Source organism: Salmo trutta, chromosome 17, assembly GCF_901001165.1.
Source record: "Salmo trutta chromosome 17, fSalTru1.1, whole genome shotgun sequence".
In the NCBI taxonomy this organism is placed as follows: Eukaryota; Metazoa; Chordata; class Actinopteri; order Salmoniformes; family Salmonidae; genus Salmo; species Salmo trutta.
The window spans coordinates 52,701,815-52,718,283 of NC_042973.1; the positions used below are offsets into that span (position 1 = coordinate 52,701,815).

The 16,469-nt window shown below is 45.3% G+C and overlaps 1 protein-coding gene across 4 annotated transcripts in view; it reads left to right on the forward strand.

Annotated features, from left to right (window-relative positions):
- LOC115152402 (coiled-coil domain-containing protein 136) overlaps positions 1 to 16,469 on the forward strand; it is a 66,889-nt gene that overhangs the window by 21,634 nt on the left and 28,786 nt on the right. For all 4 annotated transcript variants that reach the window (XR_003867476.1, XM_029697251.1, XM_029697249.1 and 1 more), the window contains exons 4-5: positions 8,338 to 8,474; positions 11,927 to 12,077. Coding sequence is in view for 3 of the 4 variants with exons in the window: in XM_029697251.1 (XP_029553111.1) it covers positions 8,338 to 8,474; positions 11,927 to 12,077 (288 nt within the window). In the remaining variant the exon portion in view is untranslated. The remainder of the gene's footprint in view (positions 1 to 8,337; positions 8,475 to 11,926; positions 12,078 to 16,469) is intronic.

Below are 16,469 nucleotides of genomic sequence, written 5' to 3' on the forward strand. Positions count from 1 at the left end.
CTGTAATTCCGTATTCCATTCATTGTCACGATTCCTACCGACGGTGGCGCCCCCTCCTGCTCGGGTGGCGCTCGGCGGTCGTCGTCACCGGCCTATTAGCTACCACCGATTCCCTTTTTGTTTTTCCCTTTTTTAATGTTTTCTCACCTGCCCTGAGTTAGTCAATTAAGAGGGCTATTTAGTTCAGCTGGCCCGCTCCCTATTGTGCGGGATTGTCCTTCTGTGTGTCGACTGCGTTTTGTTCGACTGTGCTTGTCGATTGTATTTTCCCTGTTGTTGGGAGACCTTTTATTTTGTACATGTGGTTTATTAAAATTACCACACAGTGTTCGCTGCTTCCTGCGCTTCTTTCCGCCACACCACAGACAAGCCGTTACATTCATATCTGTTCTCATAAAGTGGAGCAGTGGAACTGTAATTCCGACTTATTGCGATGTGTTTCACTCTAAATGTGTTCCCAGAAGATAATCCAAGCGTTTTTCCACTTTGAAGGCACGCCCCTTCATTTGAAAAATCAACTAAACAGGAGCCCTGCCATGGACATTCTTTACAAACTATGGAGTATAACATATTTATTTGGGGTTCTGATGGGGTTTGACTGTTGAACTAAGCTCATGAAGCATTTATAGGTGATATTCTTCAAGTATCAATAGCTGTATCATCAATGGCTATATTTAAAAGTCCCAAAATGAATGTTCCAATTGCAGATCGTAGCTTTAAGCCTGTTTCTCTGAAGCTGTCAAACAAGCAGCTCCTGTGGTTACATTCCTGCTCCAATCAGGCACCCAGATTGGTGTGTGTGTGTGTGTGTGTGTGTGTGTGTGTGTGTGTGTGTGTGTGTGTGTGTGTGTGTGTGTGTGTGTGTGTGTGTGTGTGTGTGTGTGTGTGTGTGTGTGTGTGTGAGAGAGAGAGTGTGCGCATGTGTGCGTGCATGCGCACTACTGTAGTTACTGTGTGTGCCTACTGTGTGCTTTTGAAGAGCGATGTAATAAGTTATGTGTGAGGATATTAGGGGAATGGCCTGTATGACTTCTGATAGAATTTAGCAAGAGTTGAATGGGGTACAAGATGGACACTATAGGGCAGGATATGAGAGTTAGTGAACAGAAGGCTAAAGTTGTGTGGTGTACTGTACGATTAATGTCAATGGAGTGAGTGAGGTACTGTAGCAATTAGCTGTCAACTGAGGAAATAAGTGCTGCGTGCTTCTAAAGAGAGATGTGATATAATCAGTTATGTGTAAGGATGACTGTTGAGGGGAGTGACTTCTACACTTACACGTCACACATGCATAATTGCTGTTTCTGTTTCATTCTTACTTCCTTGACTCTAAATTAGGTATTGCAGGATATAAGAGTTGATGAACAGAAAGTTAAATATATTGTGTTATACAATCAGAGTAAATGGAAGTTTTCGTAAAGTTTCATATCTACTGAACAAAAATATAAACGCAAATTGCAACAATTTCAAAGATTTAACTGAGTTACAGTTCTTGGAAGGAAATCAGTCAATTTAAATAAATTCATTAGGCCCTAATCTATAGATTTCACATGACTGCGCAGGGGTGGGCATAGGCCCACTCACTTGGCATAGCCCCCCCCCCCCCCCGACTCTGGAAGCCAGATGTGGAGGTCCTGGGCTGGCATGGTTACACATGTTCTGCAGTTGTGAGGCCGGTTGGACGTACTCTCAAATTCTCTAAAACAATATTGGAGGTGGTTTATGGGAAAGAAATTATCATTCAGTTCTCTGGCAACAGCTCTGGTGGACATTCCTGCAGTCAGCATGCCAATTGCACGCTCCCTCAAAACTTGAGACATCTGTGGCATTGTGTTATGTGACAAAACTGCACATTTTATAGTGGCCTTTTAATTGTCCCCAGCACAAGGTGCACCTGTGCAATGATCTTACTGTGTAATCAGCTTCCTGATATATTCAGAGAAATAAGCTTTTTGTGCGTCTGGAAAATGTATGGGATCTTTTATCTCAGCTCGTGAAACATGGCACCAACACTTTACATGTTATGTTTATATTTTTGTTCAGTATATATACTTGACTACTGTATGAATGATGCTTCTTAGTGCTTAGAGCGTTGGGCCAGTAACCGAAAGGTTGCTGGATTGAATCCCCGAGCTGACAAGGTAAAAATCTGTCATTCTGCCCTGAGCAAGGCACTGTTCCCCGGACGCCGAAGACCTCTCATTCAGAGGCGTTGGGTTAAATGCGGAAGACACATTTCAGTTGAAGGCATTCAGTTGTACAACTGACTAGGTATCCCCCTTTCCCCTTCTTCTATCTGTGCCCTGATGCCCTAGCAGGCAGCCTCTTGGAGCTATGCCCCCCCTCTCTCTATCTCTCAATGCTCTTCATTACTAACTCATTACAACAGCATCAAACTTTAATGAGACACTCTCATCCAACGATGCACACCCAAACCCTTCCAGGCCTTAATATGTTTTCAACCAAAGGTGATTGTACAGGGTATACGTGCATGCGTATGTGTACATGCGGCAGAAATAATTACCTCTGTCATTGCTGTACATGTTTCCCCTGAGATGTGAGATTTTGCAATTGGACCCTCTAGGCTACTGTAGCACATTAACTAGACAGTCTGGTTAATATCAGGAAATAGGAAAATGTATCAGTTGGTACACGCACACACCGTTAGTTAATGTTTTACTCTCTGTCCCTCGCTGCTTTTTTCTCTCTTGTCCTCTCTATTGTTCTTTCTCTCTCTTTTCCTCTCTTTTGTCTGTCTCTCTTCTCTTTCTCTTTGATTTTGTCTCTCTGTCTCTGTCTTTCTCTGTCTCTGTCTCTCTTCTATTTCTCTTTCTCAGCATATCTGGATTGTCACCAGTCATCAGACAGTCTGGGATATATCGGGAAATAGGAAAACATATCACATGGTACACACGCACACACGCATGCACGAACACACGGACGCGCGCACAAACACACACACACACACACACACACACACACACACACACACACACACACACACACACACACACACACACACACACACACACACACACACACACACACACACACACACACACACACACACACACACACACACACACAGGACCAGGATTAATTCAGCACAACAACTTGACCTCCAGGTCAGACCTATTTTCAAATCTAAATGGATAGACGTTTGTTTTAGAGCAGTGTGGAAGTACTCCAAAGTTGTTGGAGAAGATAGACGTTGGAAACATTGTTTTACAAGGTGAGAGAGTGAGAAACAGAAGCAAAGAGGAGAGAGACAGAGACAAAGAGAACGAGAACAGCGACATCACTCCCTCCCTCCGTCCCTTCATCTCGCTGTCCGCTGTCCAGCCAATGACTGTAGCTTACTTTATTTTTCACTTAACAGAATACACTACAAAACAAACAGGCCTATAAGGACATAGGAATAGGCACAAAACAGTACTACAAAAAGTGACAACACAACCATGAAATGTGAATGAGGGGGGAGAAAGAAGGAAAGAAAGTAGCAGAGGACAGTAGCTTACTCTCACCCCACCTGGAGAAATGAACGTTTGGTTTGTAGTAAAAGGAGAAGAATGTCAAAAATCTGAGTTATGTTTGCTAGCCAAGCTACAATGAATCTTTCACCAACACTCCCATGGATGGATGTCTTTGTGAATTAATTCCGTGTGAATTAATTCAGAAACCCAGAACACTGTGTCTTTGTATGCTGTAGGCTTTGTGCGCACACGGAGTTTAAAAGATTGACCTGTTGTCTTGTTTAGTAAATGTCAGCGCATTACATTCAAGCTTTATCTTCAATAATGCCATTTTTGTTCCTGACCAACATCAAATATGGGCTCTGTGCTCATACACCATGTATGTGTGTTTAATTCTACAACTGTGTCAATGTGCACAAACTTTAATACATGCTATATGACCACAGACTGTGGGCCATGTCTGATGCACTCTAGGAGCTGCATCACTAGATGACGCTGTTGGATATAATGTTGAAAAGGCCCAGAGGAAAGAGATATCTCTGGAGCAGCTTTGATGAAAGTAAACATAAGATAATAGCCTTGGGGCTGGTTTCCCGGAACAAGGTTAGATTAAGCCTGTAGGTCAGGGATGCTCCAATTTTTGGGCTTGGTGGGCCAGAATATATTCTGAGTGGTGGGCCGCAGATCGAACAAATAGGCATTAGGTATTTAAGCAGTAAGGCCCGAGGGGGTGTGGTATATGGACAATACCACGGTTAAGGGCTGTTCTTATGCAAGGTTTTTTTGAGGCTGTGACAAAATGTGGAAAAAGAAGTACATTAAATATGCTTCAACTAGTGTGTGTATTTCTACACACCCCCACTTTGCCATACCCTAGGCTTAGCTGAACTTACGCCACGTCCCGTGGATGCAAGGACTGACCATAGATATCAATATTACAGTTGTAGCCCTTTCCTGCAGTCAATTACCAAATCGTCCTCTTTGGCCTCATGGGTGGAATGTGAATGTTTGTCATAATTTCATAATTAATAAAGATTATTAAAAATATATATATATAATTGTTTTTCACAATTCCTGACATTTCATTCTGGTAAAAATCCCCTGTCTTAGGTCAGTTAGAATCACCACTTTATTTTAAGAATGTGAAATGTCAGAATAATAGTAGAGAGAAGGATTTATTTCAGCTTTTATTTCTTTCATCACATTCCCAGTGGGTCAGAAGTTTACATACACTCAATTAGTATTTGGTAGCATTGCCTTAAACAATTTAAACTTAGGTCAAACATTTCGGGTAGCCTTCCACAAGCTTCCCACAATAAGTTGGGTGAATTTTGGCCCATTCCTCCTGACAGAGCTGGTGTAACTGAGTCAGGTTTGTAGGCCTCCTTGCTCGCATTCGCTTTTTCAGTTCTGCCCACACATTTTCTATAGGATAGAGGTCAGGGCTTTGTGATGGCCACTCCATACCTTGACTTTGTTGTCCTTAAGCCATTTTGCCACAACTTTGGAAGTATGCTTGGCGTCATTGAAAGACCAAGCTTTAACCTCCTGACTGATGTCTTGAGATTTTGTTTCAATATATCCACATAATTTTCCTGCTTCATGATGCCATCTATTTTGTGAATTGCACCAGCCCCTCCTGCAGCAAAGTACCCCCACAACATGATGCTGCCACCCCCATGCTTCATGGTTGGGATGGTGTTCTTTGGCTTACAAGCATCCCCCTTTTTCCTCCAAACACAACGATGGTCATTATGACCAAACAGTTCTATTTTTGTTTCATCAGACCAGAGGACATTTCTCCAAAAAGTACGATCATTGTCCCCATGTGCAGTTGTAAACTGTAGTCTGGCTTTTTTTATGGCGGTTTTGGATCAGTGGCTTCTTCCTTGCTGAGAGGCTTTTCTTTTATTTGCATTTTAATGAGGGAAATAAGTATTTGACCCCTCTGCAAAACATGACTTAGTACTTGGTGGCAAAACCCTTGTTGGCAATCACAGAGGTCAGACGCTTCTTGTAGTTGGCCACCAGGTTTGCACACATCTCAGGAGGGATTTTGTCCCACTCCTCTTTGCAGATCTTCTCCAAGTCATTAAGGTTTCGAGGCTGACGTTTGGCAACTCGAACCTTCAGCTCCCTCCACAGATTTTCTATGGGATTAAGGTCTGGAGACTGGCTAGACCACTCCAGGACCATAATGTGCTTCTTATTGAGCCACTCCTTTGTTGCGTTGGCCGTGTGTTTTGGGTCATTGTCATGCTGGAATACCCATCCACGACCCATTTTCAATGCCCTGGCTGAGGGAAGGAGGTTCTCACCCAAGATTTGACGGTACATGGCCCCGTCCATCGTCCCTTTGATGCGGTGAAGTTGTCCTGTCCCCTTAGCAGAAACGCCCCCAAAGCATAATGTTTCCACCTCCATGTTTGACGGTGGAGATGGTGTTCTTGTGGTCATAGGCAGCATTCCTCCTTCTCCAAACACGGCGAGTTGAGTTGATGCCAAAGAGCTCAATTTTGGTCTCATCTGACCACAACACTTTCACCAGTTGTCCTCTGAATCATTCAGATGTTCATTGGCAAACTTCAGACGGGCATGTATATGTGCTTTCTTGAGCAGGGGGACCTTGCGGGCGCTGCAGTATTTCAGTCCTTCACGGCGTAGTGTGTTACCAATTGTTTTCTTGGTGACAATGGTCCCAGCTGCCTTGAGATCATTGACAAGATCCTCCCGTGTAGTTCTGGGCTGATTCCTCACCGTTCTCATGATCATTGCAACTCCACGAGGTGAGATCTTGCATGGAGCCCCAGGCCGAGGGATATTGTCAGTTCTTTTGTGTTTCTTCCATTTGCGAATAATCGCACCAAATGTTGTCACCTTCTCACCAAGCTGCTTGGCGATGGTCTTGTAGTCCATTCCAGCCTTGTGTAGGTCTACAATCTTGTCCCTGACATCCTTGGAGAGCTCTTTGGTCTTGGCAATGGTGGAGAGTTTAGAATCTGTTTGATTGCTTCTGTGGACAGGTGTCTTTTTTACAGGTAACAAGCTGTGGTTAGTGTGCTCCTAATCTCAGCTCGTTACCTGTATAAAAGACACCTGGGAGCCAGAAATCTTTCTGATTGAGAGGGGGTCAAATACTATTTCCCTCATTAAAATGCTAATCAATTTATAACATTTTTGACATCCGTTTTTCTGCATATTTTTGTTTTTATTCTATCTCTCACTGTTCAAATAAACCACCCATTAAAATTATAGACTGATCCTTTCTTTATCAGTGGGCAAACGTACAAAATCAGTAGGGGATCAAATACTCCCCCCCCCCCCCCCACTGTATATGCATAGTGTTTCTATGTCAAACTGTTTTGTTATATTTCAGTCTTCTGTGATGTATATAAAGTGTAATATTGAGATGCAAACTCAAAATGTAATACATTTCAACTCTATATCTGACATGGTACAGGTGTCTTCTGTTTATTAAGTCCATAACCATGTGTGTGAAGTGTATACTTTTGTTTCAAAGTAAATATGTTTAAGACTACCAAGAATCCCTCTCTGTGACCCTGATTCAGCCCACTGCAGTAAAAAGTTAACCATGTTTTTAGCCTATACAGTGGTTGTTGACATTTAGTTTGTTTAAAAAACAGTGGAGTAAAACACGCTTATATTTTGGCTTCTGATGGGGTACGACAGTTGAACTAAGCTGATGATGTGTTTATACTTTATATTCTTCAAGAATCAATGTAAACATGTCATTAATATGTTCTAAAATGGATGTAGCAACTAAGGATTGCCCCTTTAACTGTCAGTGACCTTCATACAGCAAAACTACATTGAGTATACCAAACGTTAGGAACACCTTCATTATATTGAGTTGCATCCCCCCCTTTTGCCCTCAGAAAAGCCTAAATTTGTTGGGGCAGGGACTCTACAAGGTGTCGAAAGCTTTCTACAGGGATGCTGGTCCATGTTGACTCCAATGCTTCCCACAGTTGTGTCAAGTTGGCTGGATGTCCTTTGGGTGTTGGACCACTCTTGATACACATGGGAAAAACCCAGCGTTGCAGTCATTGACACAAACCGGTGCGCCTGGCACCTGCTACCATACCCCGTTCAAAAGCACATACAGTTTTTGTCTTGCCCATTCACCCTCTGAATGGCACACGTACACAATTCATGTCTCATCTGTCTCAAGGCTTAAAACTCTTTATTTTCCTCCCCTTCATCTACTACACTGATTGAAGTGGATTTAACAAGTAACATCAGTAAGGGATCATAGCTTTCACCTGGATTCACCTGGTCAGTCTATGTCATGGAAAGAGCAGGTGTTCTTAATGTTTTGTGTACTCAGTGTATGTTGCCATTTGAACGGGATCCATTACCTGCCCCCAACAAAATGTATTCTGTCCATTGTTCTGCGAATGTCCCGCAAAATCATTCCCTTGTCCCGCATTTGGGCTTTTTAGATGTCTTCACCTTAATTCCACTGGTGGAAACATGCTACTGCAACATGTTAAAACCCATCTTTTCACATGTGAGGAGAATAATATTATTTCAACCCTGCATGTGACTCTGCAATTCCACATGTGAAAGTGAGATTTTCACAGTTGGAGTTTTAAAATGTATGCTCCCCATGAAAACAGTTACAGTATTTCACATGTGAACCTGCAAATTTGACATGTGTTTTTTTGCAAGGGTTTCTTAATTTAAAGGGCTTTTTAGTCCAATCTATGTCTGGGAATGTGGCTCTGGAAGTAAAAGGTCTTCAAGAATATATAGCTGAGCGATCTGAGTAGGTGTTGTGTTTCTACCATGAACTATAGGGTTTCAAACATCTATAATTCTGTATTTTTTCAATCACTCTCAGATGAGCCCTGTGGAGATCTGAAAGCGGAGAGCATCCCCAGCCTGAGCCCCAGCATGGACAATGAGATCACAGCCAAGGAGAGAGGAATACTGGAGAACAACGAAAAGGAGACAATGGACAGAGATCAGGAGGAGGAGGTAGAGAAGCTCTTATATTTGTTGGTGGTATCTGTTGTAGTCTTTATTCGTCTGGCATGTTTATGGGTCCTGATTTTGTATTCAGTTTGTTTGTTTTATGTGTGTCTTTTTTTATCTGCTGCTGTTTGACATTACATTTAGTTTCCATGTGATTGATACCATTTCATTCACTCCATTCCAGCCATTATTATGAGCCGTCCTTCCCTCACCAGCCTCCTGTGAGATGGCTGCCGTTTTACGGGCTCTTAACCAATTGTGCTATTGTGTGTGTTTTTTTTTGGCGTTATTTGTAACTTATTTTGTACATAATGTTTCAGCCACCGTCTCTTATGACCGAAAAGAGCTTCTGGATATCAGGACAGCGGTTACTCACCTCGTACTGGATGAAGATTTTTTATTTAACGAGTCGGACGCGAAGGATTTACTTCAGACACCCGACAAGGCCAACATCCCCTTCATTCGCAAGAGAAAGAGATGGAGATATCGGGACATAGGTCGGGGTCCCTTGTAAGGATCCGATGGCGAGGTGGTAATCTGCCTCTACCATCAGTCCTATTAGCCAACGTACAATCATTGGATAACAAAATAGACAAGCTACGATCACAAATACCCTACCAACGGGACATTAAAAACTAATATCTTCTGTTTCCCCTGAGTCGTGGCTGAATGACGACATGGATAAAATACAGCTGGCAGGGTTTACGCTGCATTAACATGATAGAACAGCTGCCTTCGGTAAGACAAGGGGTGGCGGTCTGTGTATATTTATGTAAACAACATCTGGTGCACGAAATCTAATATTAAGAAAATCTCAAGGTTTTGCTCGCCTGAGGTAGAATATCTCATGATAAGCTGTAGATCACACTATTTAACAAGAAAGTTGTCATCTATATTTTTCATAGCTGTCTATTTACCACCAAAAAGAATGCACTCAATGAGCTGTATAAGGCCATAAGCAAACAGAAAAACGTTCATCCAGAGGCGGTGCTGCTAGTGGCCAGGGACTAATGAAGGGAAAACTTAAATCCGTTTTACATTTCTACCATGTTAAATGTGCAACCAGAGGAAAAAAAACTTTAGACCACCTTAACTGCACACACAGAGACACGTACAAAGCTATCCCTTGCCCTCCATTTGCCAAATCTGACCATAATTCTATCCTCCTGATTCCTGCTTACAAGCAAAAACTTAAGCAGGAAGCACTTCAATAAAGAAGTGGTCAGATGACGCAGATGCTAAGCTACAGGACTGTTTTGCTAGCACAGACTGGAATATGTTCTGGGATTCTTCCGATGGCATTGAGGAGTACACCACATCAGTCACTTGCTTCATCAATAGGTGCATCAAAAATGTCCCCACAGAAGCCATGGGTTACAGGCAACATCCACACTGAGCTAAAGGATAGAGCTTCCACTTTCAAGCAGCGGGACTCTAACCCAGAATTAAGAAATTTCGCTATGCCCTCAGACGAACCATCAAACAGGCAAAGTGTCAATACAGGACTAAGATTGAATCATACTACACCGGCTCCGACACTCGTCGGATGTGGCAGGGCTTGCAAACTATTACAGACCACAAAGGGAAGCACAGTCGCGAGCTGCCCAGTGACACGAGCCTACCAGACGAGCTAAATTACTTCTATGCTCGCTTCGAGGCAAACAACACTGAACAATGCATGAGAGTATCAGCTTTTCCGGACGACTGTGTGATCATGCTCTCCGTAGCCGATGTAAGACTTTTAAGTAGGTCAACATTCACATGGCCGCATGGCCAGATGGATTAGCAGGATGTGTACTCCGAGCATGCGCTGACCAACTCGCAGGTGTCCACTGACATTTTCAACCTCTCCCTGTCTGAGTCTGTAATACCAACATGTTTCAAGCAGACCACCATAGTCCCTGTGCCCAAGAACACTAAGGTAATCTGCCTAAATGACTACCGACCCATAGCGCTCATGTCTGTAGCCATGAAGTGCTTTGAAAGTTTGGTCATGGCTCATTATCAATACCATTATCCCAGAAACCCAAGAGCCACTCCAATTTGCATACCGCCCCAACAGATCCACAGATGATGCAATCTCTATTGCACTCCACACTGCCCTTTTCCAACTGGACAAAAGGAACACCTACGTGAGAATGCTATTCATTGACTACAGCTCAGCGTTCAACACCATAGAGTCTTCAAAGTTCATCACTAAGCTAAGGACCTTGGGAATAAACACCTCCTTCTGAAACTGGATCCTGTACTGGTGATAAGGGTAGGTAACAACATGTCTGCCACGCTGATCCTCAACACGGGGGCCCCTCAGGGGTGCGTGTGCTCAGGCCCCTCCTGTACTCCTTGTTCACCCATGACTGCATGGCCAGGCATGACTCCAACACCCTCATTAAGTTTGCCGACGACACAACAGTGGTAGGCCTGATCACCGACAACGATGAGACAGCCTATAGGGAGGAGGTCAGAGACCTGGCCGTGTGGTGCCAGGATAACAACCTCTCCGTCAGCGTGATAAAGACAAAAAAAAATGATTGTGGACTACAGGAAAAGGAGGACTGAGGACGCCCCCATTCTCATTGACTGGGCTGTAGTGGAGCAGGTTGAGAGTTTCAAGTTCCTTGGTGTCCACATCACCAACAAACTATCATGGTCCAAACACACCAAGACAGTCGTGAAGAGGGCATGACAAAGCCTATTCCCCCTCAGGAGACAAAAAGATATTTGGCATGGGTCCTCAGATCCTCAAAAAGTTCTACAGCTGCACCATCGAGAACATCCGGACAGGTTGCATCACTGCCTGGTATGGCAACTGCTCGGCCTCCGACCGTAAGGCACTACAGAGGGTAGTGCGTATGACCCAGTACATCACTGGGGCCAAGCTTCCTGCCATTCAGGACCTCTATACCAGGCGGTGTCCGAGGAAGGCCCTAAAAATTGTCAAAGACCCCAGCCACCCTGGTCATAGACTGTTCTCCCTGCTACCGCACGGCAAGCGGAACTGGAGCACAAAGTCTAGGTCCAAAAGGCTTCTTAACAGCTTCTACCCCTAAGCCATAAGACTCCTGAACAGCTAGTCAAATAGTTACCCAGACTATATGCATTGTCCCCCCTCACTCCTTTATGCTCCTGCTACTCTGGTTATTATCTATGCATAGTCACTTTAACTCTATCACCTCAATTTCCTCGACTAACTTGTGCCCCCACACATTGACTCTGTACCGGTACCCCCTTGTATATAGCCTCGCTACTGTTGTTTTACTGCTGCTCTAATAACTATTTGTTATTTGTTATTTTTACTTATCTATTTTTTACTTAACACTTGTTTTTCTTAAAACTGCATTGTTGGCTAAGAGCTTGTAATTAAGCATTTCACTGTAAGCTTTACACCTGATGTATTCGATGCAGGTGACGAATAAAAATGTATTTGATTTGATCTATCAATTTCTATCTCGGAGGAGGAGAAGGGGAGGAGGGAGCAGCAGGAGCCCCTGTCTGAGGAGCAGGAGCTGGAGGAGTTGAGGAGCCAAGTGCTGCAGCTCCTTCTGGAGTTAGAGGAGGCCAGAGAAATGTCCAACAAACACCAGGAGGCCTTCCACGAGCTACAGGGTAAGAGAGTAGTTGATGCGAAATGGATAGCTAGTTAGCTGTTAGCTGTGGTCCATTAGCAGTGCCATATTATAGGTCAGGGTTCTCCAACCCTGTTCCTGGAGAGCTACCCTCCTGTAGGTTTTCGGAATGAAAACCTACAGGACGATAGCTCTCCAGGAACAAGGTTGGAGAGCCCTGCTATAGGGTGTCCAATCAAAAACACATATTTTGACCAGTGGGTAAATTGTTAATTGGGTAGGTAATCCTCTCAGAAAACCAATGGTCCAAACCTCATGTCTCTATCATAATCCGTTCAAAAGCTATACATTTTTACCCTTGTAGGATGGGCAAAATTAAATTAATAGAGACTAGATACTCTGCGAGTTTTAAATCTAACAGGTTCACTCTCCAGTTGAACTCTTCATCTTTCTTCTCCCAGGACATAAACATTATAGAGGTCAGATGTAGTATTTTCCTATTTTAGTGTACGCTTTTTATATTAATGCAAAATCCATGTTCTAGTAGAAGATTTCTCACAAAAACAAGTGTATCTCTGTAAAATGTAAATGGAGCACTGAGCGTACCTGAAGATTTTTAAAGCCTTTTACATTTAATTCAGTTCGTGTCATGCAAAATTGTATTTTTGCAACCCGCGGAAACAACATTGAAGATGACCACCACAACATGTAAAATCATCAAAAGTTGCTGTGAGAAAGCTGCACCGCTCTGTCGACAGAGCTGATTATCGGATGTATTAGGTTCCGAAATCGGACTTTTTGGATATACTGTTAATTAAATGTTAGAAAAAGACCCCACTGATCGATTCAGAACATAAATAATCATATCTGTCTTGGTAAAATATATTTTATAACACAAGGAAGTGAAATGTCATCACCAAAGTGGGTTTTCACCCACTCTGGGCAAAGTAGGTGGACACCCTACACACTGCAGTCATATTCCCTTCCCTGAGATTGCTAGATGTTTTGTCTCATACTGTCACGGTTGTCGTCTTCGTCTTCCGACGATATAACGAAATCGTCGTCTGAAAATGTAGACCAATACGCAGCAGGTACGTGTATGCTCATTTTGACTTTTATTTAAATTATCCAAAAGAGCACTCCAAAACAACAAAACACGAAAACGAACGAACAACTAAACAGTCTGGCAAAGCCTAGGGCTGAACACAGAACAATCACCCACAAAACACAAACACAAACACACCCTCATTTATGAGACTCTCAATCAAAGGCAGATAGAAAACACCTGCCTTCAACTGAGAGTCCCAACACCAATTCACCAGACATAGAAACAGACATACTAGACTCCACATAGAAATACCTAAACAAACCAACACCCGGAATTACTAAAACAAACACCCTTAAACCAAACACACCACCCTGAACCACATAAAACAAATACCCTCTGTCACGCCCTGACCAAACTACAAACAATTAACCTTATATACTGGCCAGGACGTGACAGTACCCCCCCCTTAAAGGTGCTACCCCAGAAGCACCTTAAAAACAAAAAAAAATACCCCCAAACAATACCTAAAAGAAAAATTCCCCCTTACTAAAGGGAGGGAAGGGAGGGTGGCTGCCGTCAACGACGGCACTGTGCTACACCCCCCCCTCCCCAACCCACCTATCTTGGAGGCGGCTCAGGTTCTGGCCGTTCCAGGCAGTCTGGGTAGTCTGGCGGTTCGGGGCAGTCTGGGCAGTCTATCAGCTCTGGGCGGTCAGGGCAGTCTGTCAGCTCCGGCAGGTCAGGGCAGTCTGTCAGCTCCGGCAGGTCAGGGCAGTCTGTCAGCTCCGGCAGGTCAGGGCAGTCTGTCAGCTCCGGCAGGTCAGGGCAGTCTGTCAGCTCCGGCAGGTCAGGGCAGTCTGTCAGCTCCGGCAGGTCAGGGCAGTCTGTCAGCTCCGGCAGGTCAGGGCAGTCTGTCAGCTCCGGCAGGTCAGGGCAGACTGGCCACTCCGGCAGGTCAGGGCAGACTGGCCACTCCGGCAGTTCAGGGCAGTCTGGCCACTCCGGCAGTTCAGGGCAGTCTGGCCACTCCGGCAGTTCAGGGCAGTCTGGCCACTCCGGCAGTTCAGGGCAGTCTGGCCACTCCGGCAGTTCAGGGCAGTCTGGCCACTCCGGCAGTTCAGGGCAGTCTGGCCACTCCGGCAGTTCAGGGCAGTCTGGCCACTCCGGCAGTTCAGGGCAGTCTGGCCACTCCGGCAGTTCAGCGCAGTCTGGCCACTCCGGCAGTTCAGCGCAGTCTGGCCACTCCGGCAGTTCAGCGCAGTCTGGCCACTCCGGCAGTTCAGCGCAGTCTGGCCACTCCGGCAGTTCAGCGCAGTCTGGCCACTCCGGCAGTTCAGCGCAGTCTGACCACTCCGGCGACTGTTGACTGACGGGCAGCTCCGACGACTGTTGACTGACGGGCAGCTCCGACGACTGTTGACTGACGGGCAGCTCCGACGACTGTTGACTGACGGGCAGCTCCGACGACTGTTGACTGACGGGCAGCTCCGACGACTGTTGACTGGCGGGCAGCTCCGACGACTGTTGACTCGCGAGGCTGGGTTTACGCACTTGCCGTTTAGTGCGGGGAGCGGGAACAGGACGAGTCGGACTGGGTGGACGCACTTCCGGGTCCGCACGAGAGACAGGAGCTGGAAACCCAGGGCTATGGAGGCGCACAGCCGGTCTAGATCTTACCTCCTGCACAACCCGCCTTGGCTCGATGGAACTAGTAGCCCTGCACGAGCGGAGTGCTCGTACAGGGCAGACTGGGCTGTGCAGGGGCTTGATGGTAGCCGTGCGTAGAGCGGGAGTTGGGTAGCCTGGTCCTCGGAGGCGTACCGGCGACCAGATGCGCTGCGCAGGCATCCTCCTACCAGGCTGGATGCCCGCTCTAGCACGGCACCTGCGAGGGGCTGGAATAACTCGCACCGGACTGTGCGTGCGTATGGGTGAGATATTGCGCTTCTCAGCGAAACATGGCGCTCCCCACCTCATACGCTCCTCCATATAACCACGGGTAGCTGGCTTCCGGCTCTTCCTTCGCCTAGCCAAACTACCCGTGTGCCCCCCCCCAAAATTTTCTTGGGGGTGCCTCTCGTGCTTCAACGCCAGTCTTGTCCCTCGGAAACGTTCCCGGTCCATACCAGCCTTACTCCTATCCTCTCTCTCGCGTACCACCTGTTTCCAAGGAAGGCGATCTTTCCCTGCTTGGATCTCCTCCCAAGTGTAGGAGCCTTCTCCCTCCAAGATCTCCTCCCAAGTCCATCTCTCTCGTTTGTCCTCTTCGAAAATCCTCCGCTCCTTCCTCTGCTGCTTGGTCCTTTGGTGGTGGGTGATTCTGTCACGGTTGTCGTCTTCGTCTTCCGACGATATAACGAAATCGTCGTCTGAAAATGTAGACCAATACGCAGCAGGTACGTGTATGCTCATTTTGACTTTTATTTAAATTATCCAAAAGAGCACTCCAAAACAACAAAACACGAAAACGAACGAACAACTAAACAGTCTGGCAAAGCCTAGGGCTGAACACAGAACAATCACCCACAAAACACAAACACAAACACACCCTCATTTATGAGACTCTCAATCAAAGGCAGATAGAAAACACCTGCCTTCAACTGAGAGTCCCAACACCAATTCACCAGACATAGAAACAGACATACTAGACTCCACATAGAAATACCTAAACAAACCAACACCCGGAATTACTAAAACAAACACCCTTAAACCAAACACACCACCCTGAACCACATAAAACAAATACCCTCTGTCACGCCCTGACCAAACTACAAACAATTAACCTTATATACTGGCCAGGACGTGACACATACATGCTGAGTAAGGCCTTAGTGCTATGAACATAGTGAACACACTGAGTAAGGCCTTAGTGCTGTGAACATAGTGAGCCAACTCAGCTCAGTGAGAACAGCTCATGCCGGGGTACTTTTAGAGTGGTGAGCTCAGTGTCAGTTGTTTGTCTGGTAGGGAGCAGGCATTTCACAGACAGACAGAAAGCTGCATGCTCACAGTACGCTCAGACACATGTACATGCGCACACGCGCGCACACACGCACATTCAGCACGCTCAGGCTCCAGGGAAGCTTCCAGGTTGGGTTGGACCGCACTATGATGTCATCACTCCCCATACGCTGGGGACGGAACGGGATGTCTGGGACACTTCCCACGGGAAGTAGGGGTCCTGTTTAAATATATATTTATGGTACATTACCACCACCAGTTGGACATGATATAGAACAAGAAATAAAAAATCCATTGCGGGAAAGGGGGAAAAACGGCATTCTACAAAATTCAAAAATAGACACGTCAACAAACAAAATAGCCCAAAATTATATTATATTTATTCATGATATTATGAATAGAAAGCGAAGAGTTATGTTACAT